Source organism: Hemitrygon akajei, chromosome 4, assembly GCF_048418815.1.
Source record: "Hemitrygon akajei chromosome 4, sHemAka1.3, whole genome shotgun sequence".
NCBI classification, from domain to species: domain Eukaryota; kingdom Metazoa; phylum Chordata; class Chondrichthyes; order Myliobatiformes; family Dasyatidae; genus Hemitrygon; species Hemitrygon akajei.
Window position 1 is genome coordinate 184298997 of NC_133127.1, and position 27698 is coordinate 184326694.

General features: G+C 40.9%; 1 protein-coding gene across 5 annotated transcripts in view; it reads right to left on the reverse strand.

The window, feature by feature from the left end:
• Positions 1-27698, reverse strand: part of asmtl (acetylserotonin O-methyltransferase-like) — a 78667-nt gene that overhangs the window by 19201 nt on the left and 31768 nt on the right. For all 5 annotated transcript variants that reach the window (XM_073044189.1, XM_073044188.1, XM_073044191.1 and 2 more), the window contains 6 exons: positions 26982-27029; positions 25455-25519; positions 21604-21668; positions 11015-11123; positions 3689-4106; positions 1146-1317 (listed from right to left, as the gene is read on the reverse strand). In XM_073044189.1, the coding sequence (XP_072900290.1) occupies positions 1146-1317; positions 3689-4106; positions 11015-11123; positions 21604-21668; positions 25455-25519; positions 26982-27029 (877 nt within the window). The remainder of the gene's footprint in view (positions 1-1145; positions 1318-3688; positions 4107-11014; positions 11124-21603; positions 21669-25454; positions 25520-26981; positions 27030-27698) is intronic.

Genomic DNA, 27698 nt, shown 5'->3' on the forward strand with positions numbered 1-27698 from the left:
ATGTGAACTCATCCCATCAACTGACTTTCATTGAGAAAATTGGGTATACATGAGAACATGTGCTAAAGACATAAGAATGCAGTTCATTTCACAATTTTAATTGCTCTTCCCATGAATTTTGCCAATAGAAAAGTAAAAATTGAGGTGAAACAGTCGAAGCTTCCACATAAAATGCATTAAATTACTTACAGGACCAACAGCCATCAATGAATCTTTCTCCAGCAAGTAAAATTTTGCTCGCTTTCCTCTCCCCAGTTTTCTCTGTTTCTGGTCTATAGAATCATAGAAAATTACAGCACAGAAACAGGCCCTTTGGCCCATCTAGTCTATGCCAAACCTGTAGCCCTCCTTACCCCTACCATCCATGCACCTATCCAAACTTCTCTTAAAAGGTGAAATCGAGCTCGCGTGCACGACTTGTGCTGCCAGCTCGTTCCACACGATCACAAACCTCTGCGTAAAGAAATTCTCCTCATGTTCACCTAAACTTTTCACCTTTCACCTTTAATCCATGACCTCTAGTTGTAGTCCCACCCAACCACAGTAGAAAAAGTCTGCTTGCATTTATCCCTCAATCTTGTATATCTCTATCAAATCATCCCTCAGACTTCTACGTCCCAAGGAATAAAGTCCTAACCTATTCAGTCTACCCTTGTAATTCAGGTACTCTAGTCCATGCAACATCCTTGTAAATTTTCTCTCGACTCTTTCAACCTTATTTACATCGTTCCTGTAGGTAGGTGACCAAAATTAGAAGTATTGTTAATGTTAATTTCTTTTATCATATGCACAAGTATGCACAGGAGCAATTAGAATAGCAATAGTACAGACACATAACATTAGAGGTGCATCATGTAGAAGAAATACATAATTATATATAAATTATACAAGAATTGTACGAGAAAGACCATAATTTGAACCAAAAAAGCAAGATTCATTGTCCAGCAAAGCGCTCATTGTGTTTACAATATTATACTATTAAAGCATGCTAAGGAAGTGTGTTTTGCAAAGAACTTCATACATCTCCATTTTGTTTCAAAGATACAAATATCCACACGAGACAGGTGGATTAAAAATCAAAGACAAATAAAGACAAACTTTACACAGAACCCAATCAACAGAAGCATGATTATTTGAAAACTCACATGGTGATGTTCCTGGTGTTTTATCTAGTAAGCCAAGTGATACACAGGCATCTAAGAGACGCTCTGTCCCATCCACTGCCGCCTTTAATCTCTGAGCAATGTCTGAAGCTTCTAAGCTTCCCTGTAAGCTCAGTATATCAAATACCTTCAGTTTGGTAGCTGTGAATAAGACCTGCAGGGTAAAACCACAGCAGTCACCATCAGGTAAAAGTTAGTACTGTAAAAAAACAGAAGAATATGTGAGAAACCTAAAATACAACTACATACGATTAAAAAAAAGGTACAGTATCAACACAAGAGATTCTACAGATGCTGGAAATCCAGAGTAACACACAAAATGCCAGAGGGCTGTTTATTCCTCTCCGTAGATGCTTCATGGCCTGCTAAGTCATCATTTTGTGTGTATTACTCTGAAAACAATATTACATCACTTGAGAAGGCTGTATTTAGAATGGTCCCATTTAAAATGCTTAACAAATTTAACACATGGAATTTTAAGCTTACGAACTTCAACAGTTAATGAAAGACTGAAAATTAATTTCAATGCTAACATAAATAATTGTGGCCCAATGCTATTTAAACAAGGGGTGAAATATTTACCCCATATTTCTTTTTTTTGGGACTACTTATTTATTTGTAATTTATGGAAATTATACATTTATGCCCTGTGCATTTCTACTAAATAAGAAATTTCACATTATGGAAGTCTGATAATAAACCTGATGCTGAACATAAAAAGCAACAACAGACCTAATGTGCTAAACTGTCGAATGAACATTTCGCTCATTCGCTTTTGACAATAGATTTCCTCTTGATGCTGAATGTGAATTTTGTCACTGCAACAACTGCTGAAAGCCTCCCCACAAACCATGAAGTTGACAATGCCCCATGTGTGAACAAAACTCTCTTCATGGTGGGCAGGGGCAAGTCTGTGGGATCAAGGTCTACGTTGTACATGAACATCAGTTTCTCCAACTTCTGGTAACCCCACTCTCCCTTTTTCATTCCCCATTCTGGTTTCCTTCTTACTCCCTCTCGTCTCCTCACCATCCTCTATTGCCTCTGCTCCTTCCCTTTCTCTCATAGTCCACACTCCTCTCCTATCAGATTCCATCTTCTTCAGCCCTTTACCTCTTCTACCAATCACCTCCCAGCTTCTCACTTTATCCCCCCCTCCACCTCCCTAATTTACCTCTCATTTGGCTTCACCAATCACCTTCCAGCCTGTACTCCTTCCCCACCCCCTCAATGTTCTTATTCTGGCCTCTTTCCAGTCCTGATAAGGATCTTGGCCTGAAAACTGTTTATTCCTCTCCATAAAAGCTGCCTGCTGCACTCCTCCAGTATTTTGCATGTGTTGCTCTAGGTTATACTGGTGTTCACATATAGTGCGTGCAGTCACACTCTGTAGTTTTATTTTAATTGTACGTAGAAGTGAAACCATTGGTCAAAAGCAAAGGGTTAGCTGACTTAACCCTAACATTACCTTGGACTATATGACTATATATTTTGTTCCTTGCCTTAACCTGTACAAAGATATTTTGTTTATTTTGTTGTATAAATTAACCAATGTTAGTAAGTTTATACTTGCTTTCATTTATCAAGTTTCTACTGTATTTTGTGGCTGCTGAAGTTAGCTAATTTTCATGGCATTTATATCTAAAACAATCAATTTGACCTTATCGTCATTGTGTGCTGTGCTGTATGACATGGTTTATTCACCATGATTGTTCTCGGCAAATTTTTCTGCAGAAGTGGTTTGCCGTTGCCTTCTTCTGGGCAGAATCTTTACAAGATGGGTGACTCCAGTCAATATCAATACTCTTCAAAGATTGTCAGCCTGGCATCAGCTGTCGCTGCAGTGACAGATGTCCAGATGTGCAGCAGCTGCTCATATGACCATCCACCACCTGCTCGTATAGGTTCCATGAATCTGATCGGGGCGCGCTAAGCAGATGCTACACCTTGCCCAAGGGTGACCTGTAGGTTAGTGGAGGGAAGGAGCACCTTACACCTCCTTTGGTACAGACGTATCTCCACCCCACCACTGATCTCATAGAAGTCTATAAAATAATGAGGGGCATAGGTAGTGTGAATAGACAGTCTTTTTCCCAGGGTCAGGGAATCAAGAAGTAGAGGGCATATGTTTAGGGTGAGAGGGCAGAGATGTAATGGGAGCCTGAAGGGCAAGTCTTTTCAACCAGTGGGTGGTCAGTATATGGAGTGAGCTGCCAGAGGAAAGGGTTGATTCAGGTACAATAATAAAATTTAATAAATACATGGACAACAAATATAAATGGATATAGGCCAGATCAGGCAAATGTGATGAGCTTAGATGGTAATCTTGGTTGGCATGGACCAGATGGATTGTTTCTGTGCTGTATGACTCAATGAATTTATCAAAAACGTGGACTTAAAAATCGAAAGCTCTAATTGAACTCAAGAACATTTTTTGCACATGAATAATGCATTAAGCAATGAGGTCAAGTCAAATTACTTCAATGCAGTCAAAATAAAATCCATTCACGGTTTAATTTCTGCACCTTTGATGCTTTGAAACCATCCACTAGGTCTGCAACTTTATGGAGGCACTCGGTCATCTCAATGTGGGTAGTTGACCTTAGAAAACCATGATGCACTTCCTCCAGCTCTTGAGGCTTTGGAGTAACGTTTGGTAGAATTGAATTTGAACCTTTTAGTGCCTCTTCCATCGGTGCAGCTTGGTCAGATTTCAGACTCATTTCTGCAACTACGTTCTTGTTGTGGTTGACAGATTCACTCTCCAGATCACTAGGCTTGGTGTTGCTTGCGATACACTTGCTTTCTAGTGAACTATAGATTTCATCCAGCTTCTTGCAGAAGTGATTTAGGGGAAATCCCACCACGTTCAAAAAGTCCCCATGAACATATTCCACTAACATTCCTCCAAGTGCTTGAATTCCATAGCCACCTGCCTTGTCCCTTAAAACAGAAGTAAAATGCTGGTAATACAATTGACTGTGTAGAATTAATCAGAAGCAATTGAGGCTGAATCAATTGAATACAGGGGAAAATAGGTAAAACAGGACAGGAAGATTGAACATGGGATGAAATGGTACATTAAATGATATCAGATTCCTTTCCAAACTGATCAAAATGCTATCTCAAAATCACTACTGTACTGTTAACCTGGAAAGTAGACAGACCTACAATTTGCAATGAAATAAATTTAAAATGACAGATCTAACCACAAGTCTAAACAAGTGAAACTAGGTTTCAATGTCTGATAGGAGGAGGATTTTTGATGCCCAAATATACCACCCCACTGTTAACAGAACAAAAATATATATTTTTTAATTGTAGGAAACATTTGGAGAGTACATATTTTGCTTAATGATAAGGTTTAGAAAAACAGATATATAATCAACCAAATTTAAGATGAGATATCTAACTGTAGGCTAAACAAGTGAAACTAAGTGTCAAGCACTGAAACAGCCTCTTTTTAAGACAAAACAAAATGAATATACGAGGGGTGATTGATAGGTTTGTGGCCTAAGGTAGAAGGAGTTAACTTTAGAAATCCTAGCACATTTATTTTTCAACGTAGCCGCCCCCCCACATTTACACACTTAGTCCAGCGGTCATGGAGCATACGGATCCCTTCTTTGTAGAGGTCGGCGTCTTGGACCTCCAGAAGTAGTCCACAGCATGGGGTGATTGATAAGTTTGTGGCCTAAGGTAGGAGATGAGCTATACTGCTCTCATTACATGCACATGCAGTTCTACTCTGAGTGATTATGCATAAAGTTTGAAGTTAATAACTCATCGCCTTCTATTTTAGGCCACAAACTTATCAATCACCCCTGCTGTGGACCACTTCTGGAGGTCCAAGATGCCAACTTTTACAAAGAAGGGATCCGTATGCTCCACGACCGCTGGACTAAGTGTGTAAATGTAGGATGGGACTATGTTGAAAAATAAATGTGCCAGGATTTCTAAAATTGACTCCTTCTACCTTAGGCCACAAACTTATCAATCACCCCTTGTACTTAAAAAGGAATTCTATAAATGCAGGGAGCAAATTTTCAAAGAGAAGACATAGCTTTTATATTAATAGAAGCAAAAATTAGAACAAACTGTGATATAAAGGGTCATCAATCTGAAGCACTTGCTCTTCTCTTTCCATAAATGTAGCCAGATCTGCTGATCATCCACCATTTTCAGAGATTAATAGAACTTTGGTCATTTTACACCAACAGAATGAACATTATTCATTAATGTGGAATCAGTCCTGTAAGCACTGTTGGAGACTCACACGTAAGTTTGGAGATTCATGTGGCCGAAGGTACTAGAAACTGGAGCACTAAACAAAATGATGGATGAACTCATATGGTCAGGTAGCATCTGTGAAGGGAAGTGGACAATTCTGGTTGAGATAAATCATGACTGGGAAGGGGGCTCAACCCACAATGTCGACTGTGAATTTCCCTCCACGGATTCTACCTTACCTAAGAAGCTCTTCCAGCATTTTCTTAATTACTTGGCAAGTAAATATTCCCAATTAGTAACTAACTGTGAATAGTGAGGAAGGTTGACATAGGTTGCAACGGGACACAGACAACATTCACATCTGAGAAGCAGCAGATGGAGTCCAATCTGGACAAGTGTGAAGTGATCCACTTTGGAAGGTCGAATTCAAAGGTAGAATACAGGGTTAATACAATCGGAGTTCCGAGTTCAATTCTGACGCTGTCTGTAAGAAGTTGTACGTCCTTCCTGTGAGCATGTGGGTTTCCTCCAGGTGCTCTGGATTCCTCCCACATTCTATAGACATACTTGTTAATAAGTTAACTGGTCATTGCAAATTGCCCTGTGATTAGGCTAGGGTTAAGTAGGTGGGTTGCTGGGTGATATGGCTCTTTGGTCCAGAAAGGCCTGTTCCATGCTGCATCTCTAAATAAATAAATGAATTGGCATGATTCTTAGCAAGTATGGAGGACAGAGGGACCTTGGGTTCCACATACATAGATCATTCAAATTTTCTGCGCAAATTAATAGGGTTGTTAAGAAGGCACGTAGTGTGTTAGCCATTAGACAGGGATTCAGTTCAAGAGCCACAAGGCAATATTGCAGCTCTATAAAACCCTGGTTAGACTGCATTGGAATATTATGTTCAGTTCTGGTCACCATATTATAGGAAGGATGTAGAAGAGAGATGCAAAAGGTGCAGAGGAGATTTACCAGGATGCTGCCTGGATTAGAGAGCATGTCTTAGGAGAATAAGTTCAGTGAGCTAGAACTTATCTCTTTAGAGCAAAAGAAGATGAGAGGCAACTTGATAGAGGTGTACAAGATGCTAATAGGCAGAGATTAAGTGGATAGCCAGAATTTGAGTGGTTACCAAAGAGCATCAGTTTAAGGGGATTAGAGAAAAGTATATGAGGGATGTCAGAGGTATGTTCCTTTACAAAGAGTGGTGGGTGCATGGAACACCCTACCAAGGGTTTTGGTAGAGGCAGAGTGGTTAGGGGCAGAAACTCTTAGAAGGGTTAGATTAATCTCAGAGTAGGTTAAGAGGTAGGCACAACATTGTAGGCTGAATGGCCTCTAATATGCTGTAATGTTCTATGATCCTACTGGGTGTCAAGCTAGTTACCACTGTTGAATTCCTCTAAGGTAATACAATCAATGATTCACCATCATACATGGCTAAGTATTTGATGTAGGAGGGAGGGAGGGCACAGATTTTTGGATCATTAAGCTCTCCCAGATAAGGTGGGATCTGTACCAAAGGGACTGTTTGCACCTGAACTGGAGGGGGGCTAATATCCTTGTGGGCAGGTTTGTTAATGCTGCATGGTGGGGTTTAAACTACAGTTGCAGGGGGATGGGAACCAGAGTGCTAAAAGTTGTGGAGGCAGATGTTGGTAAGACCTCAAAGTTAGGAATCAAGAGATTGAGTATGGTGCAACTAAGTGTCCTGTGCTGCATATATTTCAATGGAAGAAATATTGTCGGAGAGATGGATAATAGTGCTGAAGATGAGGTAGCTGGTTTACAAACAGAGGCAATGTGTAGTGTGGAGAGGCTATTGATAGGGCAAAATTGCAGTCAACAGGATGAGTTGCAACACAAAAGGCCGTCAAAATCGAAAAGGGTGAATACAGGACTGAAGGTGTTATATTTGAGTGAGTGCAGTGTAAGGAATAAGGTAGATGAACTTGTAGCACGGTTGCAGATCGGCATATATGATGTCGTAGGCATCACTGAATCATGGCTGAAAGATTATAGCTGGGAGCTTAATGTCCAAAGACACATATTATATCAAAAGGACAGGCAGGAAGGTAGAAGGGGGTGGTGTTGCTCTGTTGGTAAAAAAAAAAATCCAATCCTTAGAAAGAGGAGACATACAGTTGGAAGATGTTGAATCATTATGGATAGAGCTAAGGAACTGCAAGGGTAAAAAGATCCTGTTGGGAGTTGTATACAGACCCCCAAACAACAGTAAGGATGTGGTCTAGAAATTACAATGTGAGATAGAAAATGCATGCCAAAGGGGCAATGTTACAACTGTCATAGGAGATTTCAATATGCAGGTAGATTGGGAAAATCAGGTTGGTGCTGGATTCCAAGAGGAGGAATTTCTAGAATACCTATGAGATGGCTTTTTAGAGCTGATCATGGTTGAGCCCACTAAAGGATCAACTATTCTGGATTTGGTGTTGTGCAGTGAACCAGAATTGATTACAGAGCTTAAGACAAAAAAACCCTTAGGGGAAAGTGATCTAATATGATTGAATTCAGCCTAAAATTTGAGAAGGAGAAGCTAAAGTCAGATGTATCAGTATTATAGTGGAGTGAAGGGAACTAGAGGCATGAGAGAGGAGTTGGCCAGAAATGATTGGAAAGAACACTGGCAGGGATGACAGCAGAGCAGCAATGACTGAAAATTGGGTAAGCAATTCAGAAGGCACAGGATATATACATCACAAAAAGGAAATAGTACTCTAAAGGCAAGATGCCACAACCACAGAAACCAAGAGAAGTCAAAGCCAACATAAAAGCCAAAATACAATACAAATCCTCTTGGACCTTATCAAAAACTTCAGTACTACAATCACACTGGCATGTCTATGAATTGTAAAAGGTGAAGGTGCCGGGAATTCACTACCTGAGGCGGTGGTAGAGTCACATAGATTAGAAACTTTTAAGAGACATTCAGATAGTCACATTCATTTGAGGGAAATGGAAGGATGTGGACTTCGTATAGACAGAAGGGATTAAATATGTTGGCCATTTAATTACTAATTTTAATTCATTTGGCACATCATTGTAGGCCAAAGGGCCTGTTCCTGAGCTGTCCTGTTCTATGTTCTCTTACAACTCTGGCTGTTATCCACAGTTGTAATACAACATACTTTTTATTTTGGGAAAAGGCCAATTTTGATGGTATCGGATAGGACATGACAAGTGTGGATTGGGACAGGTTGTTTTCTGGCAAAGGTGTACTTGGAAAGTAGGAGGCATTTAAAAGTGAAATTTTGAGAGTACAGGGTTTGTGTGTTCTTGTCAGAATAAAAGAGAATAAAAGACAAAGGTAACAGGTTTAGGGAACCTGTTTAGGAATTCTTGGTTTTTGAGAGATATTGAAACCCTGGTTAAGAGAAAAAAGGAGGTGCACAGCTGGTACAGTATATGCAGGTAGGAACAAATAAGGTACTTGAGAAGTATAAGAAATGCAAGAGAACACTTAAGAAGGAAATTAGGAGGACTTAAAAAAAAGCATGAGATTGCTCTAGTAGACAAGGTGAAAGAGAATCCCAAGGCTTCTACAGATTTGTTACGAGCAAAAGGATTGCAAGGGACAAAATTTTTCCTCTGGAAAATCAGGATGGTAACCTATGTATGGAATCAAAAGAAGTGGGAGATATCTTAAATGGATTTATTGTATCCATATTTACTCAGGAGACAGGTACAGTGTCTATAGAAGTGAGGCAAACAGGCATCAACTTCATAGACCCTATACAGATTGCAAAAGAGGAGGTGTTTGCTGTCTTGAGGCAAATTAGGCTGGACAAATCCCCAAGGCCTGACTAGGTGTTCTCTCGGACTCTGCTTGAGGGAAGTACAGAAACTGCAGGGCCCCTAGCAAACTTATTTAGATCATCCTGAGTGACAAGTGAGGTACTGGAGAATTGGAGGACAGCTAATTTTGTTTAAGACACTAACAATAAGCCAGGAAATCATAAGCTGGTGAACATGACATCAGCATTCGGAAGGATAATGGTAGGTATTCTAAGGGATCGGATATATGAGTATTTGGAAAGACAAGGACATAGTCAGTGTGGCCTTGTGCATGGTAGGTCATGTCTAACCAATCAGAGTTTTTCAAGGAAGCTGCCTGAAAAGTTGATAAAGGCAAGGCAGTGGAGATTGTCTGCATGTCTTCAGTAAGGTATCTGACAAGGTCCCGCAGGGAAGGTTGGTCAGGAAGGCTCTCACTTGGCATTCAAGATGAGGTGGTAAATTGGATTAGACACTGGCTTTGTGGGAGAAGCTAGAGAGTGGCAGTAGGTGGTTGCATCTTTGACTGGAGGCTTGTCACGAGTGGAGGGTTGCAAGGATCAGTGCTGGGTCTGTTGTTTATTGTCATCTATATCGATAATGTGGTTAACTGGATCAGCAAATATGTAGATGACACCAAGATTTGGGGTGTAGTGAACAGTGATGAAGACTATCAAAGCTTGCAGCAGGATCTGGGCCAGCTTGAAAAATGGGCTGAGAAATGGCAGATGGAATTTAATGCAGACAAGTGTGAGGTGTTGCACTTTGGGAGGACCAACCACTGTAAGTCTTACAGTGAATGGTAGGGCACTGAAGAGTGCAGTAAAACAAGGGGATCTGTGAATTAATTGAAAGTGGAAGGGTTGTAAAGAAAGCTTTTTACACATTGGACTTCATAAATCAATGTATTAAGTACAGATGTTGGAATGTTATGTTGAAGTTATATAAGATGTTGGTGAGGCCTAATTTGGAGTATTGTGTCACCTACCTATAGGAAAGATGCAAATAAGATTGAAAGAGTACAGAGAAAATTTACAAGGATGTTGCCAGGACTGGGAGACCTGAGTTAAAAAGATCGAATAGATTAGGACATGATCTCTTAGAACGTAGAAGTTTCAGGGGTGATTTGATCGAGGTATACAAAATTATGAGGGATTTAGATAGGGTACGTGTAAACAGACTTTTTCCACTGAGTTTGGGTAAGGCTACAACTAGAGGTCATGGGTTAAGGGTGAAAGCTGAAACGTTTAAAGGGAACATAAGGAACACTTCTTCATTTAGAGGGTGGTGAGAGTGTGGAATGAGCTGCCACTTCAAGTGGTGGATGCGATTACAATTTCAACTTTTAAGAGAAGTGTAGAAAAGTACATGGATAGGAAGAATATGGAATGCCATGGTCCAGTGCAAGTCGATGGGACTAGGCAGTTTAAATGGCCCAACATGGGCTAGATGAGCCAAAGGACTTGTTTCTGTGCTGTAGTTATCTATGACTCTTTAAATCCAAAAAGCTTCTGCAGCGTTGGGTTTGAACATATTGTGTGAAAGTCCAAATTCATTACTGTATGTTTATTTTGGATATGTAAGCAGATAACAAGTGATATTCAATGTGAACTGCTGAGAAATTTTCAGTAGCTCTTTCCAAGAATTTTATCCATGGTTATTGACCATGTAAGCAGTTACTTGGATTAATTCCATGGAATTTGCAGTTACAAGGCATCAAAATTATCGGAAATACATTATCTTTTGCCCAAGAATGGAAATAAAATCACTGGAATAATGTACTGTACAGTACACTAATTCTGGTCGTATACTTGCGCTGCACCTACATTGGCTCACCGCTGTGTATGTATTCCCAAAGAAGTTCCTCAGACACCTCCGAAAACTTCACCTTTGTTTCTTCATAAAAAACAGTAACATTGGTCTCCAGCTGGTTTCCTAGAACAATAATGTTAGCTTATGTTACGTTGTTAAAATTTACAATAAAACCATAAAACAGAGGAGCAGAATTAGCCCATTCAGCCTGTTTCTGTGCTGTGAATTAAATAGCTGTTTGTTCTGTAATAACTTGGTAAGTAATATATAGTTTTGTAAATCTAATATGTAACATACTGCAGAGGCCACTATCACTGGAGATTATACCAAACCCTAGAATAAACCAGTATCAAGTACAAAAGTATAAAGGGATAATTGCATTTCAGCAACAATATCCAAAAGAGAAGATGGTCAAGAGATTAAGGCTATGGACTGGTGATCCATTGTGCTTTGTGCGTGTGGGTTCAAATCCTAATCTCGTCATGAGCTGTTGGTTTGGTGGAACCAGCTGTTAATACTTTCACTTAAATACTTCCAGGCCTCAAATTGTTTCACGATTAACAAGGTTGTCAAAGTGCATGAGGGAGAAAGCGAGAGAAAGGAGTTGACAGGGAAAAAATAATTAGTCCATGATTGAATGTGGAGCAGACTCAGTGAGTCAAATGGCCAATTCTGATCATAATCCTTATAGTCTAATTATGTAATCCCTTAAAATGGTAAATCATCTTCAATGCATTAACAAACAAAATAAAACTGATGCTCAGTCTGTTATGGTGATACAGTGCATTTCGATTAATCGAGTCATCAATTAATCAGTTAACCGTTTTATTGAGACAATAGCTGGGATTCCCATAGTTTATTTGGGACACTATGTGTTTTACTGGGACAGGAGCCTGTTGCGGAACAGTTTTGAACTAGTGTCAGTTGCATCCACTTTTGTGACCATTAGGCACTGTGCTTAGAGTGAACAATTTTTAAACAGTGTCAGCACATAGGTTTTTGATCAAAGAGTAGTGATTTTTGTTACTGATCAATTGGAGTTAAATGAAGAAAATGGTGGCAGCGAACAACGCGACCAAAGGCAACATCCTTCAGATAATTCATGAAATTACTTTTACTTCTTCTTCAGAGTATCATTCTGCTCCTGTTGGAAACTGAGATCTATATTTTGATGGTGTGTTTTTGGGCCAATTGAGCAATCAAGAAATAGTGAAACATTTAGAAAGGAGTGTTTCCATTAGACAGATGCAGCATGGATTCAGAAAGGGCAGGTCCTAATTGACAAACTTACTGGAGTTCTTTGAGGACATAATGAGTGCAGTGGATAGAGGGGAACAGGTAGATGTTCTATACTTGGATTTCCCGAAGGCGTTCGATAAGGTTCTGCACTAGAGACTTATATATAAGATACGGATGCATGGAGTCGGAGGAAGTGTATTGGCATGGATAGTGGATTGGTTAACCGATAGAAGGCAAAGAGTTGGTATAAATAGGTGTTTCTCCGGTTGGCAGTCTGTGGTGAGTGGGATGCTGCAGGGATCGGTGCTGGGCCCACAGCTGTTTACCAAATCATTGATGATTTGGACGAGGGGACTGAGTGTAGCGTAGCAAAATTTGCTGCTGACACTAAACTGAGTGGAAAAGCAAATTGTACAGAGGATGTGGAGAGTCTGCAGAGGGATACAGACAGGTTAAGTGAATGGGCCAAGAGCTGGCAGATGGAATACAACATTGGTATATGCGAGATCACCCACTTAGGAAGGAATGGTTCCTTCCAACGTATGAAAGAAATGTGGCAAATGTTCGGGGATATTTGTGTGGAATTCTGCATAGGTACGTTCCAGTGAGACAGAGAAGTTCTGGTAGGGTACAGGAACTATGGCGTGCAAAGGCTGTAATAAGTCTAGTCAAGAAGAAAAGAAAAGCTTACAATAGGTTCAGAGAGCTAGCTAATGTTAGGGATCTAGAAGATTATAAGGCTAATAGGAAGGAGCTTAAGAAGGAAATTAGGAGAGCTAGAAGGGGCCATGAGAAGGCCTTGGCAGGCAGGATTAAGGATAACACCAAGGCAGTCTACAAGTATGTGAAGAGCAAGAGGATAAGACGTGAAAGAATAGGACCAATCAAGTGTGACAGTGGGAAAGTATGTATGGAACCAATGAATACTTTACCTCAGTATTCACTACGGAAAAGGATCTTGGTGATTGTAGTGATGACTTGCAGCAGACTGAAAAGCTTGAGCATGTAGATATTAAGAAACAGGATGCGCTGGAGCTTTTGGAAAGCATCAAGTTGGATAAGTCGCCAGGACCGGATGAGATGTACCCCAGGCTACTGTGGGAGGCGAGGGAGGAGATTGCTGAGCCTCTGGCGATGATCGTTGCATCATCGATGGGGATGGCAGAGGTTCTGGAGGATTGGAGGGTTGCGGATGTTGTTCCTTTATTCAAGAAAGGGAGTAGAGATAGCCCAGGAAATTATAGACCAGTGAGTCTTACCTCAGTGGTTGGTAAGTTGATGGAGAAAATCCTGAGAGGCAGGATTTATGAACATTTGGAGAGGTATAATATGATTAGGAATAGTCAGCAGGGCTTTGTCAAGGGTAGGTTGTACCTTACGAGCCTGACTGAATTTTTTGAGGATGTGACTAAACACATTGATGAAGGAAGAGCAGTAGATGTAGTGTATATGGATTTCAGCAAGGCATTTGATGAGGTACTCCATGCAAGGCTTATTGAGAAAGTAAGGAGGCATGGGATCCAAGGGGACATTGCTTTGTGGATCCAGAACTGGCTTGCCCACAGAAGGCAAAAAGTGGTTGTAGACAGGTCATAATCTGCACGGAGGTCCGTCACCAGTGGAGTGCCTCAGGGATCTGTTCTGGGACCCTTACCCTTTGTGATTTTTATAAATGAACTGGATGAGGAAGTGGAGGGATGGGTTAGTAAATTTGCTGATGACACAAAGGTTGGAGGTGTTGTGGATAGTGTGAAGGGCTGTCAGAGGTTACAGCGGGACATTGATTAGATACAAAACTGGGCTGAGAAGTGGCAGATGGAGTTCAACCCAGATAAGTGTGAAGTGGTTCATTTTGGTAGGTCAAATATGATGGCAGAATATAGTATTCTGCCTCCCATCCACTCCCAAATGTACTGGTTAGGCACAGGAGTACATTCAGCCAGAGACTCATTCCACCGAGATGTAACACTGAGCGTCATAGGAAGTCATTCCTGCCTGTGGCCATCGAACTTTACAACTCCTCCCTAGGAGTGTCAGACACCCTGAGCCAATAGGCTGGTCCTGGACTTATTTCCACTGGGCATGATTAACATATTACTATTTAATTATTTAGCGTTTTATATTGCTATATTTCTTCACTATTCTTGGTTGGTGCGGCTGTAACGAAACCCAATTTCCCTCGGGATCAATAAAGTACGTCTGTCTGTCTGTAATGGTAAGATTCTCCTCAGTGTGGGGGATCAGAGGGATCTTGGGGTCCATGTCCATAGGACGCAAAAAGCAGCTCTGTGGTTGACTCTGTGGTTAAGAAGGCATATGGTGTATTGGCCTTCATCAATCATGGAATTGAATTTAGGAGCCGAAAGATAATGTTGCAGCTATATAGGATCCTGGTCAGATCCCACTTGGAGTACAAACAAAGTATACTGCAGATGCTGTGGTCAAATCAACACGTACAAACAAGCTGGATGAACTCAGCAGGTCGGGCAGCATCCATTGAAATAAGCAGTCAATGTTTCGGGCTAAGATCCCTTGTCAGTCCTGACGAAGGGTCTCGGCCTGAAACGTTGATCGCGCATTTCAACGGATGCTGCCCGACATGCTGAGTTCATCCAGCTTGTTTGTATGTGTCCACTTGGAGTACTGTGTTCACTTCTGGTCGCCTCATTACAGGAAGGATGTGGAAGCCATAAAAAGGGCGCAGAGGAGATTTACAAGGATGTTGCCTGGATTGGGGAGCATGCCTTATGAGAATATGTTGCGTGAACTCGGCCTTTTCTCCTTGGAGTGCCGGAGGATGAGAGGTGAACTGATAGAGGTTTATAAGATGATGAGAGGCATTGATCATGTGGATAGTCAGAGGCTTTTTCCCAGGGCTAAAATGGTTGGCAACAAGAGGACACTGACTGAATGACATGGATTGAAAACTGGCTGGCTGACAGGAAACAAAGAGTAGCGATTAACGGGTCCCTTTCGGAATGGCAGGCTGTGACCAGTGGGGTACCGCAAGGTTCGGTGCTGGGACTGCAGCTGTTTACAATATACATTAATGATTTAGATGAAGGGATTAAAAGTAACATTAGCAAATTTGCCGATGACACAAAGCTGGGAGGCAGTGTGAAATGTCAGGAGCATGTTATGAGAATGCAGGGTGACTTGGACAGGTTGGGTGAGTGGGCAAATGTATGGCAGATACAGTTTAATGTGGATAAATGTGAGGTTATCCACTTTGGTGGCAAGAACAGGAAGGCAGATTACTATCTAAATGGAGTCAAGTTAGGAAAAAGGGAAGTACAAGGAGATCTAGGTGTTCTTGTACATCAGTCAATGAAAGCAAGCATGCAGGTACAGCAGGCAGTGAAGAAAGCTAATGGCATGCTGGCTTTTATAACAAGAGGAATTGAGTATAAGAGTAAAGAGGTCCTTCTGCAGCTGTACAGGGCCCTGGTGAGACCCCACCTGGAGTATTGTGTGCAGTTTTGGTCTCCAAATTTGAGGAAGGACATTCTTGCTATTGAGGGAGTTCAGTGTAGGTTCACAAGGTTAATTCCCGGAATGGCGGGACTGTCATATGTTGAAAGATTGGAGCGAATGGGCTTGTATACACTGGAATTTAGAAGGATGAGAGGGGATCTGATTGAAACATATAAGATTATTAAGGGATTGGACACGCTGGAGGCAGGAAGCATGTTCCCGCTGATGGGTGATTCCAGAACTAGAGGCCACAGTTTAAGAATAAGGGGTAGGCCATTTAGAACAGAGATGCGGAAAAACTTTTTTACCCAGAGAATGGTGGATATGTGGAATGCTCTGCCCCTGAAGGCAGTGGAGGCCAAGTCTCTGGATGCATTCAAGAGAGAGTTAGATAGAGCTCTTATAGATAGAGGGGTCAAGGGATATGGGGAGAGGGCAGGAATGGAGTACTGATAGTGTATGATCAGCCATGATCACAGTGAATGGCGGTGCTGGCTAGAAGGGCCGAATGGCCTACTCCTGCACCAACTGTCTATTGTCTATTGACACAGGTTTAAGGTGCTGGGGAGAAGGTACAGAGGAGATGTCACGGGTAAGTCTTTTACTCAGAGAGTGGTGAGTGCGTGGAATGGGCTGCTGGCAACGATGGTGGAGGTGGATACGATAGGGTCTTTTAAGAGACTTTTGGATAGGTATAGGGAGCTTAGGAAAATAAAGGGCTATGGGGAAATCTAGTAAATTCTAAGGTAGGGACATGTTCGGCACAACTTTGTGGGCTGAAGGGCCTGTGTTGTGCTGTAGGTTTTCCATGTTTCTATGAATAATAGAAGAGCAGCTTATTATTTAAATGGTGAAAGATTGCAGCATGCTTTTGTGCAGAGGGACTTGGGAGTGCTTGTGCATGAATTGCAAAACTTTGGCTTCCTGATACAACAGGCTATTAAGAAGGCAAACTGAATGTTGGCCTTCATTGTGTTACGAATGTGCCGCAACTCTGAGGGGCCAAAGGGTACAAAGTCGCCCCCTCCTTTTTGAGAATCGCAAGATCGCTATTAATTCGGGTCTGGGACCCAGGAAATGAGAGAGAGACACGCGGAATCCACAAGGTTTGGAATGTGTCCTGGCCTCAGCGAAACAAAACCATTGATAACGGCTATTGTCTCTTGGAGACGGAATTGTGTATTGAGTACTGTACTATTCATTGAAGCCCCTCAGGGGACGACCAGAGTGGCCTGGTTGAGGGATTGTATCATCCCAACCTGATTGACATCTGAGACCCCGTGAGTAAGGATAAAAGAGGGTCTGGGGAACAACCCCTTTAGACGCACCAGGAGAAACACTGGAAATCCAGTGACAGCGTTTAATAGCGACAGCCAGTGGGGGGCTCGTGTGCGTCCTTCCCTTGCCTGGGATTGGCGGGCTCACCACAGAACAACGGCTTTAGCTAAAGGTGAGGCCACAAGTGAACGGCCACACCAACGGGACTCCTGACGGATCGAAATCATAAAAGGAAAGCCGGCAAGTTTTTCTCCCAAAACTCTCTCGCTCTCCAACCATTGCAACCCAGCGGTCCCCAAAGGCTGCAGCCTGCATGAACTGAGTGAACTTTATATTTCCATCGGACAATACATTATCCCCTAGACAACGATAGAGCTATTTCTTATTGATTATTACTATACCCGCACTTTTAGATTTAGTATTGATGACGTATATTATCTGTATATTTGCATTGATATTATTTTTGTGTATTTTTACTAATAAATACTGTTAAAAATAGTACCATCAGACTTCAACAGACCTCTCCATCTTTGCTGGTAAGTGACCCATTTACGGGGTTCGTAACAATTGCAAAAGGGTTTGAATTTAAGAGCAGGGAGGTCATGCTGCAACTATACAGGGTACTGGTGATGCCGCACCTGGATTATTGTGTGCAGTTCTGGTCGCCGTACTTGAGGAAGGATATTCTGCCTTTGGAGGCAGTGCAGAGGTTTAACCAGATTGATTCAAGGGATGAAGTGGTTAACCTATGGGGAGAGATTGAGTTGCCTGGGACTATACTCTCTGGAATTCAGAAGAATGAGAGGGGATCTTATAGAAACATACAAAATTTTGAAAGGAATAGATAAGATAAAAGTAGGAAAGTTGTTTCCATTGGTAGGTGAGACTAGAACTAGGGGACATTGCCTCAAGATTCAGGGGAGAAGATTTAGGATGGAGATGAGGAGAAACTCTTTTTCCCAGAGAGTGGTGAATCTGTGGAATTCTCTGCCCAGGGAAGCAGTTGGGGCTTCCTCACTAAATTTATTTAAGAAACAGTTAGATAGGTTTTTACAAAGTAAGGGAATTAGGAGTTATGGGGAGAAGGCAGGTAGATGGAGCTGAGTTTACAGACAGATCAGCCATGATCTTACTGAATGGCGGGACAGGCTCGATGGGCCGGATGGCCTACTCCACCTCCTATTTCTTATGTTCATATAATCCGGTGCTTTATTGTTGCCGAGGGAGTTCAATGAGGTTTCAAGCAAAGTGGACAGACTGGAGGCCAAGAAGCCTGGAGACAGTGTATGAGCTTATGATCAGTTCTATTCTCACTGGAATCGCCAGTTAAAGCATCGAGGAAGACTGAAATCAATGAGGACAAGAACAAGAGGCGAGCGGGTATTTAGCGCCATTTGCCTGCGTTTGACCAGTCTAACTATCCCTCTCATACGCTGCTGCCGGAAGAAGGTGCCTGCATGTGATCGGTCTCACTCTCTCGCTGTTCCCGGAAAAAGGTGCCTGCATTTGACCTGTCAGTCTCTATCTTTCCTTCTCGGCCAATGCTGCCAGAGTATGAGGTCTTGGGTAAGGTTTAATCGATATGGTTTGTAGATTGATCTTTGTAGGTTTGTGTTATGATGTGTTTCTGGTTTCTGGTCACTCTTTTTTTATTGCTATTTTGTGCAATTTTGGTTGGGCTGGACTGGCTATGCAGCCTGCTGTCAACAAACAACAGTGCTAAATTCAACTGAACTAATCTGAACATTCCTAAAATATTTCAATGACTTTCTGGTTTGATGTTTAATATTGTGCATTTCTCACTCTATTTTTTTGCCCTTTGCATGACCTGTTCTTTTTTATATGTGTTGGGGTTTGATGCTTTTTCTTTGAACGAGTTCCATAGTTTTCTGTTTCATGCCTGTCTGTGGGATGACGAACCTAAGGGTTTATACTGCATACATACTTTGATAATAAATGTACTCTGAAACTACTTTATAGCTGTGTTTTGATAGCTGCTGTGAAATAAGCAGTAAGATAATTCAAAACTGTTTTGCTCAATATGGATTCAAGCATTTGGGCTTGGAGATGCCAGAAATGGCCAGGATTGAAAATGAAACTATTTCAACAAGTTGGGAACTATGAAGAATTTGAAGGTATTGACAGTCGCGTTGAATGTTACAATGAAAATGAAGATTTGCAAGATGCAATCCTTGAAAGCATTGTATGAAGGTCGCCCATCACCTGCACTAGGTGTCTGTGCTAATTTTGTTCATTTATAGTCAATCAAAAGAAAATGGCAGTAACACCAGATGAATTCCTCTGTCGATAACTATTAGGAATTATAGTACTGTAGTAGCATTGGTAGTGTTCTCATTTGTTCTGTATTTCATTTACTGTAAACATATAATTTGTTACAAGGTAGTTTGCTTTTTTATATATAGCTTTTTAACTATATCCATAAAGCTTCATCTAATTGGGACAGCTGCTTAATTAGGTCAAATGTACTGGTCCCGACTTGCCCCAATTAACTGTAATCCACTGTATTTGGGCAGATTACCAAAACACAAATCAAAGAGAAACATTTTATAAAATATCTTAAATGAGGAGAAAGGGGTAGGGAGGTGACAAGGTTTAAAGAGAATTCCAGAGTGTAAGACTTTGGTAACTGAAGGCATAGTTGCTGCTGATGTAGCAAATGTATCTGTGGATGATCCAGAGACTAGTTAGAGGAGACCAGATAACTGGGGGCTTGAGCTCAAGGGGAATCAGAAACAAATAGGACAGAATGCAACACGTACAACACGCTGGAGGAACTCAGCAGGTCCAGCAGTATCCGTGGAAACGAGCAGTCAATGCTTTGGGCCGAGACCCTTTGTCAGGACCGAAACATTGACTGGTCGTTTACACGGATGCTGCTCGCCCTGCTGAGTTCCTCCAGCGTGCTGTACGTGTTACTTTGACCACAGCATCTGTAGTGTACTTTGTGAATAGGACAGAATGGATGTTTTAGTTATACATTCCTGAGGTCGACATCATTTGAAATATTGTACCTGACAGTGCAGAGTGAACTAGTAAATATACTACTATATTAGGTACATTGCTTGTTAATGCAAATATTTAATCAATCATGTGGCAGCAACTCAACACATAAAAGTATGCAGATATGGTCAGGAGGTTCAGTTGTTGTTCAGACCAAACATCAGAATGGGGAAGAAATGTGATTTAAGTGACTTTGATCATGGAATGATTATTGGTGCCAGCAGGGGTGGCTTGAGTATCTTAGAAACTGCTGATCACCTGGGATTTTTGCACACAGCAGCCTCTAGTTTACAGAAAATAGTGTTAAAAAAATTCCAGTGAGTGGCAGTTTTGTGGGGGAAAATGCCTTTGTGGGGGAGAAGTTGGAAGAGAATGGCCAGACTGATTCAGGCTAACAGAAAGGTGACAATAGCATTACAACTGTGGTGTGCAGGACATCATCTCTGAATGCCTAGAACATCGAATCTTGAAGTAGACGGGCTACAGGAGCAGCAGAAGACCACATCGTGTTCCACTCCTGTCAGCAAAGAATGGAAAACTGAAACTTCAGTGAGCACAGGCTCAGCAAAACTGGACAACTGAAGACTGGAAAAAATATGACATTGCCTAATCTGACAAATCTCAATTTCTGCTGTGACCCGCAGATGGTAGGCACAGAAATTGGGACAAACAACATGAATCCATGGACCCATCCTGCCTTGTGACAATGGTTCTGGTTGGTAGTGGTGGTGTAATGGTGTATGGAATGTTTCCTTGGCACACATTTGTTCTTTAATAGCAATTAAGCATCATTAAGTGCCACGTTGTACTTTACCATGAGGAATTCAGGCTGTTCTGGGGAAAAGGCCAATTCTACCCAGTACTAGAAAGACGTACCTTATAAAATGGGTGCTGATTGTATACTTTCCTTGGAACAGCTTAACATAAATTCACAAGATTAATACAATGCTAATAGATTAGATTAGGAGGACAGATCACATCAACACGATTTGTTATTCTTTGTCAGAATGCAGTCCATTCAAGCAGTTAAAATGATGGGGGGCAAAGGCATGACCATCTATGGTTCTAACATAAAATAATACAAATTCTCTCTGATCTAAATAAAAACCGAAATAAAATATACCCTGATTTTATTTCAGAGAAAAAGAATCTGTGCTTGCACTATTGGATTCAAGCACTGGTTACAAAGAATATAAAGTTATATAAACATATATTTAGTACTCATTAATAGATTCAGATGACTAAAATGGCATGGCTATTATGAACAGAAGTAGAAAAGATTGAGTGAGATTTGAATACTTCTGTTACTTCACTCAGAAACTTTGCTAGACAGAACAATAGATTAGTTAGGTAGTCGTATCAGGCTTATTTGTGGAGCAATGTCAGAAAATGAAGTGAAAATTAACCAACTGAATAAGCTTCTGTAAATCTAACTAATAATTGATTTAGTTCAGCTATGCAGACAAGTATGGGCAGGTATATTAAAGATACAAATGAACTACAATTCAAAGTATTCACCTGAAGTGTTATTATTAAAGAATTTATTTTAAAAAAACAGAAAAATATTCAGAAAACAAAAATAAGACCTTACCTATCTTGCAGACACATTGGACAATTGCAACCCCCGTGAAAACACTATGTTCATTATTGTTGAGTCTAAGAAAAATACAGCAAATACACAAGCTAGTAAATAATTTCCATACTTTGTACAACCAGAGTTTTATAACTTACAAACTAGTAGTACGTTTCCATATCTAATCTTTATAGTTTGACATAGTCAAGCATCCCAAACACTTTAATTCCCCTTCTCCACTGTCCATTTCAAAATGGAGCTCTTCTACAATCGTCTTTACTTTCATCCAGTACTCACCTCCAAAATTTAATGGATCTATCCTATTCTCCTTTCCGCACATATTACCCTGGCAAAAGGTTCCACATACTTCCTGAAAACACCATGCCTTCCTTTCCACCTTCAGTCCCTGCTGCTTCTGCTGTCATGTATTTTTAATGTTGTAGATCCAATCTTCAATCCACTGCAACTTCTTGTACATGTCCCAGACAAAGAAACGGGCAGGAAAAATCATTGCACCTTCCATTCTGCAAACTCCCTTTTCCAAAAGCTCCCTTCTGGAAAGCACTATAGGACTGTTAAAATTAAAACTTCACACCATCTTAAAAGTTTCTTCCCCCACACAGTTCTAGTTAGCCTCCCCACCCCCCTCTATTTATTACCTCAGGCTACGTCCACACTAGACCAGATAATTTTGAAAATGCCGGTTTCGCGTAAAAACGATAGGCGTCCACACCAAGCATTTTTGAAAATACCCCTGTCCACATTAAAACGGGTATTTGGGCGATCTCTTCCTACTGGGCATGTGCAAGACATATCTACAGAAAACAAGCGACATGTTTGGTGTCGAATCTCGCAGTGAAAGTGCGCGTTTGTCCAGTTACAGACTAGAAAAACTTAAAAGGAAATTGCCAAATGACGGATAGCTGTTGGCTCTCGCGCAGGAGGACTTAAAACTGATAAAAACAAATACTGGAGGGTATGGAGGCAACCGACAGGGAGTTCACGGACAGTATGACCCGGCTGACGACGAATATTGAAAAACTGACTAACTCTGTTGCATTAATAAAGCACCTTGTTAAATGTCTAAAACATGTCTGAATCAGTGTTATCTTGTATTTCCACACAATGCTACATTAGGCTGTAACAGATCTATTGTCAGAGAAGTACTTGCATAAATAGATAAACCACCTTCATACAAGTAAGGACAGAAAACAGGGCAAAGTGATTATACTTATTTATTCAGTAAGTTATGGGTCAAAGTATTTGGTGAGTACATTTCAAACTCTTCTGGCTTCAGTCTTGTTGTCGTCTGTTCTGAAATTGTTAGATTGTGTGGGGGTTGCGTTCAGGAAAATAATGAATTGTTGCCATCTGTTCCGGCACGTCATGACAACGTTCCTAGAAATCTCCGGTTACCCCATCCACACTACTCCTGCCCAAGCGGCGTTTTCAAATTTACACACTCTGGAGTACGATTTAGAAAAGCTCCGTTTTCAGGGGAGGAAAACGCCGTTTCAGTGTGGACAGAGGGTCAAAACGAAGTGAAAAAGCTTCAGTTACGGATTTAGCCGGTCTAGTGTGGACGTAGCTTGAGTCGCTGCACTATAATCCATTTGTATAATGTTGTTTACATTGTAAATGCATGCTGGTATTTATGAACATTTTATTCTTTATCTGTACTTTAACCTCTAACTTTATTTTTATATAATTCTTTATAATTACTTTGTAGTTTTTTTTAAATTGAGATACAGCCTCTCGAGCCACACCATCCACAATCCCCAATTTAATCCTAGCCTAATAACAGGACAATTTACAATGACCAATTAAACTACCAATCAGTACATCTTTGGATCGTGGGTGGAAACCAAAGCACCTAGAGGAAACCCACACGGTCATGGGGAGAATGTACAAACTCCCTAAAGGCAGTGGTAAGAATTGAATTCAGGTCTACTGTACCGTATATTGTTGTGCTAACCAATAGGTTACCATGCCAGCCCAAAAAGTTGTATGTGGCCACCACAGCACAGCAAATACCTTATCCATGTAAATGTATACGGTAATTAAGGTTGATCAATGATCTTTCCTTTAATCATTGGGAAAGACAAAGCCAACATTTTTAAGATCTTTCTAAAATTACATATGGCATACTTATATGATCCATTCTGGTCACTATTTCAGGTTGATAATTCGTCACTCTAGTTAAGTCACATCTGAGCTTTTAAATCTACATCCAATCAAAAGATAATCCACTTGGATGTACTTTATTATTACTGTCACATGTACCAAACTACAGAGAAAAGCTTGTTTTGCATATTGTGTATCCATACACATCAAATGACACCATTGAAAAATCCATTCTCACCTCAAAGCAAATCTCAAGGTTGTATAATTTATACATACTTTGATAATACATGTAATTCAAATCTTTGAATCCTTCTGTTAATGAAGGCCTCAACCAAACCTTTGTAGATAAAGGCATGATCAAACCCAAGTCTTGCTGGGCAGTCTCTAACATTCTCAAAAGCAGATCACTTATAAATCATAGAACACTGCAGCACAGGAATAGGCCATTCAGCCCACAATGTTGTGCCAAACTAGCTAAAAAGCTAATCAAAACACCCAATCACTATTCCCTCGTATCTACACCATGTCCATGTCCTTCCATCTTCCTTACATCCATGTGCATTTCCAAACATCTTTTAAAAGCCCTTAATGTACTTGCCTCTACCACCATACCAGGCAGCGCATTCCACTCATCCACTACTCTCCGAGTAAAAACCTTATCCCTCACATCCCCCTTGAACATTCCCCCTCTCACCTTCATTGCATTCTCTCTGGCATTAGACATTCCAACCCTGAGAAACAGATACTCACCTTCCACTCAATCAATGCCTCTCATAATCTTGTAAACGTCTATCAGATCTCCCCTCAGCCTCTGGTGCTCCAAGGAAAACAACCCAAGTTTATCCAGCCTCTCGTGATAGCACATGCCGTCTACACCAGGCAGCATCCTGGTAAACCTCTTCTGTACCCTCTCCAAAGCCTCCACATCCTTCCTATCACGGGGCGACCAGAATAGTATGCAATACTCCAGATGTGGTCGAACCAGAGCTTTATAAAGTTGCAACATAATCATAATTCTAAATCCAAACAGCCAATTCACCTTAGACCCCACACACTTTAATCTTCTGGATTAGACTCCCATCAGGGTCTTACTAAAATCCATATAAACAACATCCACTGCCCTACCCTCATCAATATCTCATCACCTTGTTAAAACCCTTTTCAGATCAACCAATCTCTTTAACTGAAATCCACCTCTTTGCCAACCTACACCGACAACCATTTATTCTGATTCATTTTAGAATTTTGTTCTCTCTTTATCTGCCCCTTTATAATCTCCATTACAATTGACAAACCCTTTCAAAACGATTGTGAAAATGTGGCAAATGCGCTTATGGCAGTTTGATCATGCAGTGAATCGATTTGGCCTCCTATGTGTGGAGGGCTCCCTCCATCTTTTTCGCACAGGCAATCGAGTGCATATGCTTTTGTCTCATCGGGCCCAGTTTTGTCGCTGTATCTACTGTTCCTAACATGCTTCAGTAAGAATTGTTTTACCATACAACTTTGTTGCTGTACTTGTTCTGCGCATATGTAATAGTTACAAAAATATACTGTCTTTTTGTTTGGCTAATTTTAAACTATCTGGAAATCAAAAGCAACAAAAAACTTGTTTTATCGCCTGACTGGTTATTTTTTTCACCTCATTTGGCCTGCCATGTTTGCACATACAAATCACCTTGAGATACATCAATGTCACAGAAATACAAATTAATCTCCTATCTTCAAGCAGAAAAGAAACTTACTTCGATAGCATATTGTATGCAACTTGCTTATTTGTGGGTTTCTCGAGAATTTCACCATGAATACACTGAAAAAAAGTGAATATAAAGATTGAAATCACATCTCCAATCAAACTAATTATAAACTCTGAGAAAGATCACATTCACAAATCAAGTGACTGCAGAAACTGGAATCTGGAGAGAGAGAAAATTATTTATTTATTAAGATAAAGCATGCAACAGGCCCTTCCGGCCCTTCGAGCCTCACCGCCCAGCAAGCCCAATTTAATCCTAGCCTAATCACAGGCCCATTTACAATGACTAATTAACCTACCACATCTTTGGACTGTGGGAGAAAACCAGAGCACCCAGAGAAAACCCACACAGTCACGGGGAGAATGTGAAATGCACAAATTCCTCACAGGCAGCAGCTGGAATTGAACCCAGATCGCTGGGACTGTAAAGTGCTGTGCTAGTTACTACACTACCATAGTATCTGGAGGAACTCAGCAGGCCAAGCAACAGCTGTAGAGGGATATGTTCAGTTGACGCTTCATGACTCATTTTTTCACACTAATGCAGAAAAATATTTATAATTTGACTACAGACAGTAAAGAAAACACAAGTGACTGGGGATGGAGTTTATCCATTCAATCAATATCATTTATATTACAAACACAAGAAATTCTGTAGATGCTGGAAATCCAAAGCACCACATATAAAACGCTGGGGAACTCAGCAGATCAAGCAGCATCCATGAAAATGGACAAACAGTCAATGTTTTGGGCCAAGACACTTCTTCAGGACTGGAAACAAAGGGGGAAGATACCAGAATAGAAAGGTGGGGGGAGGAGGAGGGGCTAGGTGACGCCAGGTGTATAGGAAAGGTAAAGGGCTGGAAAGGAAGGAATCTGATTGGAAAGGAGAGTGGATCACAGGGGAAAAGGAAGGAGAAAGGGACCCAGTGGGAGGTGATAGGTAGGTGTGAAGAGGTAACAAGCCAGAATGGGGAATAGAAGAGGGAAGGAGTAGGTATGTATTTTACCAGAAGGAGAAATTGATATTCATGCTATCAAAGTTGGAGGCTACTTAGATGGAATATAAGGTATTGCTCCTCCATGTTGAGGGCAGCCTCATCGTGGACCAACATGATGAAATGGGAATGGGAATCGGAATTAAAATGTTGGACCACCGGGAAGTTCTGCTTTTGGCATTACAGACAGTGTGGAAGTCAAAACCCTGATCTTAGCTGGCGCTATAAAGCAATGCAGTAACCACTATATTATTATCTATCCACCGTTTAATTTCTTTGGCAGAAGATTTGAAAAATAAATAAATTAAATTAATCCTTATCCGTATTTTTCCTTCAATAATCATCAAACAGTTTAAGTAAAAGGAATGCAGCAACTGTTTCTACTATTACAATAATTAAATCATAATTCTTCCAATACTGATGCTGGGTATTTACTTTGGAATGGAACTATAAGAATTGAAATGACCTATCTACTCTTCAGAGATATTTTTCAGGCCATGTTTTCTATGTAAGCTTACCACAACAGTGTCTGCGCCAATGACGATGTCTGGAATCTTGAAGTGTTTCTGTTGGAAAAATAAAATGGAGACACTCTTACTGCCTTTCTTCCTGTACAAAATTGAAGAGGTCAAGATTGAAGAATATGGAAGTGAAATTTTACTAAACATATTTTGGAATAAATAGATTTTTGATGCAGTTTTTAAAGAAATAGTACTTGGATGCAGCAAAAGCCAACAAATGAAGCTATATTGCAGATTGCCAGACGGACAATTCAAGATTCAAGGTTGTTTATTTTTACATTTCAGTACACTAGCGTAAAGAACAAAATGATTGTTACTCCAGATCCTATACAGCATCAAAAACACATAATAAGCATAGGAACCTCCAAGAGGACCACAGCCTTGTCGTGGTTTGGAGGCTTGCATGCCTCAATGAACCAGAGTTCTATGTCTGCTAGAGTCAGGGATTTATGCTTTGGCTCTTGGTAGGTTCCAGATTCAGGGGTTCAGCTCAGGGCTAAAAAACCTGACTGGTCAAACAAAATTGCTTCGGAAGCAGCAATAAAGAGTTCTTATACATCTCAGTGTGACGGCATTCCTGAGTCTCCACCCTGGACTTGCATGACTGGCAGTAGTGAAAACCGAGAGGAAGCTAATGATACGATGAAGGAAGCCCTGAACACAACCTTCATTGCTGCACCTACATGCCAGCCGCGTAATGAGGAGCATGTAAGC